The 2,454-nt window shown below is 40.0% G+C and overlaps 1 protein-coding gene across 3 annotated transcripts in view; it reads right to left on the bottom strand.

Annotated features, from left to right (window-relative positions):
* Positions 1-2,454, bottom strand: part of TPR (translocated promoter region, nuclear basket protein) — a 61,503-nt gene that overhangs the window by 29,309 nt on the left and 29,740 nt on the right. For all 3 annotated transcript variants that reach the window (XM_006023879.3, XM_006023877.3, XM_006023878.3), the window contains exons 25-28: positions 2,433-2,454; positions 2,135-2,319; positions 1,562-1,709; positions 395-532 (exon numbers count right to left, since the gene is read on the bottom strand). The exon at positions 2,433-2,454 is cut by the window's right edge and continues 203 nt beyond it. In XM_006023879.3, coding sequence (XP_006023941.1) covers positions 395-532; positions 1,562-1,709; positions 2,135-2,319; positions 2,433-2,454 — 493 coding nt within the window. The remainder of the gene's footprint in view (positions 1-394; positions 533-1,561; positions 1,710-2,134; positions 2,320-2,432) is intronic.

Here is a 2,454-nt window from a genome sequence, read left to right as displayed (position 1 = left end):
GGGGGCACATGCCCCCCTTGCCACATTGCCCCTGCCCCCACAGATACACCTGGAGAGAGCTGCAGGAGCTGCTCTCCACAGCTGCTTAGGCTCCTACGTGCATGTGCACATTCACATGGCACCTTTTGCCTCCAATTGCTCTCCCCTGCTCCTCCCAGTCCCAAACAGCCCCTTGAAGACTGGAACTCTGCCAGCCTGCAAGGGGAAACCCACAGTTTCCCCGTGTTTTTCCCCATTAAAAGGACAAAATCCATGTTTTTCCACAATGAAAGAAAACCCAGATGCCTGATAATTAGCAATCTGTTATATCCAGTTAAGCAAGACACTAATTTAATTTGGTTTTCATGCGACACATGAATGTCTGAAACCTTCATACATAAATCTCAGCACCAACCTTTGCTTGCATTTGTTGCAACTCTTGTTCAAGCCTCTCCTTCTCTTCCCGCAGCATTTTGTTTGTTTCTATTAAAACATTCATGGTTTCAGTCTTTTTCATTAGTTCCTCATGCTGAGCTATTGTCCTTGCAGTTACCTGTCAGGTCAGAAAAAAAATCATTTAAATCCTTCTTCTGTAGCAGGAGGGCATGGCCATCTTCCTTTGGCTCTCTCAAGTGTATTTGAACAACTCTTACAGTGGCAAGACACGGCTAGCCCTTGCTTTCCTGCTTCATCTATCACAGGCTACAAAATACCCTCGGTGTTGTGTGACAGTGTTGATTGTGGAGTTTTAAGAATAAATTAAATAAGGACTTGCATGGATAGTTTGAATAGGAATGATCCTGCCTAGATCAGAGAGGAGTGGATTAAAGTATCTCCTGAAGTTCCTTCCAGCCTTACTTTTCTATAACCCTATGGTTTAACTTTTAAGTTTAAGCATTTGTACATGTACACAATTTTAACTGGTATTAGACCATAACAGAAAACTATCCTTGCATTCATTAATTCACTGAGCAAAAGCAAATAAGGACATGGAAAAAATCAGAATATTTACAAAAGTACTGGACTTTATAAAAGTTTCTCAGTATATTTATCTAAGCACTTATTTTCTACTTCTCTTAAATCTATTGCACTGTAGTACCTTGGGGTGCCTTGAGGTCTTTTCAAGGGTGCTGCAGGGTGCCATACAATGTTAACACTGTCAGGTGTGTAAATATGATGATTCACAAGATAAATCCAGAGATTTCAATTGGCAACCCACACTGTTAAAATATTTTGACCTGTTGTGGTCTGAGTTTTTTGCAATAGAAGTGTTCTACTATTTTTCTGCAGTTGAAACACAAGGGGGAACGAGCTGGCATTTTCCAAGGGCTGCCTTGAATTTAACTAGATATGTCCCAAGTGCAAAAAGCTTGAGAACCACTGATCTATTCTCTACAATTGCTCTATTGCTTTTGAGAACAAGTTCACGGGGTTATAAAAATAATGCCAGCAAGATGGGCTAAATTTAAGCCTCAATCTCAAACTGGATTTTTCTAAAATCATTTGCTTTCAGACACGTGGTAGAAAGACTGGAGTACAGAAGAAGATACTTTAGCCAGTAACGGACAGGTTATGTACACACCTGCACCTTCTCTCTCTCAGCATTCAGACTGTCTTGCAGTTCTTGGAGCTCCTTTTCCAGGTGTTCCACCCTCTGACGGTAACGCAAGCTTTCCACCTGGGCCACCTCAAACCTAGTTTCAGCAATCTCCTTCTCCCGGCGTATAAATCTGCAGTAAGAAAAGAGGTGCCATGAACTGAAGAGCGCAGGATAATGCAATTCTCAAATGAAGCAGCTGATGCCTCAGTGCTTTAAGAAGACAAAAGATATGGAAACTGATTAAAAAGATCCAAAAGGAACTCCTAATATCTACCAATAAATAAAGGACACAAGAACCCTAAGCCTAGTCTGGGAAAAGGTCTCGCTGTGTGAAAACATCTTTCCCTCAGTTCTCTCTCTTTTCCATATTATACTGAAGAGCAGCTTTTTACTGAATGAGGGGAAGCACCTTTCACTCATCTAAAAAACGGTTAATAAAAATTAGTCCAAATTTTTCTCTTTTAGTCCCAAGACTTGACATGAAAACAAATTAATCAGTTTGGTAACTGAATTTATTTACAAAAACTAAGATAAATAGTCTAGTATCAAGGTTACCTAAGAATTTCCATGATTTGTTCCTGTGATTTGCCTTCTTCATTGAGAGAAACATTCAATGCACTCGGGTTTGCTTCCTTCACCGATGTCACCATCTTATCACTCAGAGTTTCCAGCTGTTCATGTAATAATCTATTTTGTTTTTCTAAGTCTTCACTGCGAGAGACAAGTTTTGACACTTCATCCTGCAACAAAAAATATGTGAATGTTTGCCCATAGTGCATGGGTTTGAAAACCACAAACATCTGCACAGTTCAAAACAGTCACTGGAAATAGAAAAAGAAAACAAAAAATCTACCTTTAACATTCTTTCCCGCTCT

Source organism: Alligator sinensis, unplaced genomic scaffold (genome assembly GCF_000455745.1).
Source record: "Alligator sinensis unplaced genomic scaffold, ASM45574v1 scaffold468_1, whole genome shotgun sequence".
Classification (NCBI taxonomy): Eukaryota; Metazoa; Chordata; order Crocodylia; family Alligatoridae; genus Alligator; species Alligator sinensis.
The sequence above is the reverse complement of the archived record's forward strand: the minus strand, read 5'-3'. Positions and strand labels throughout refer to the sequence as shown.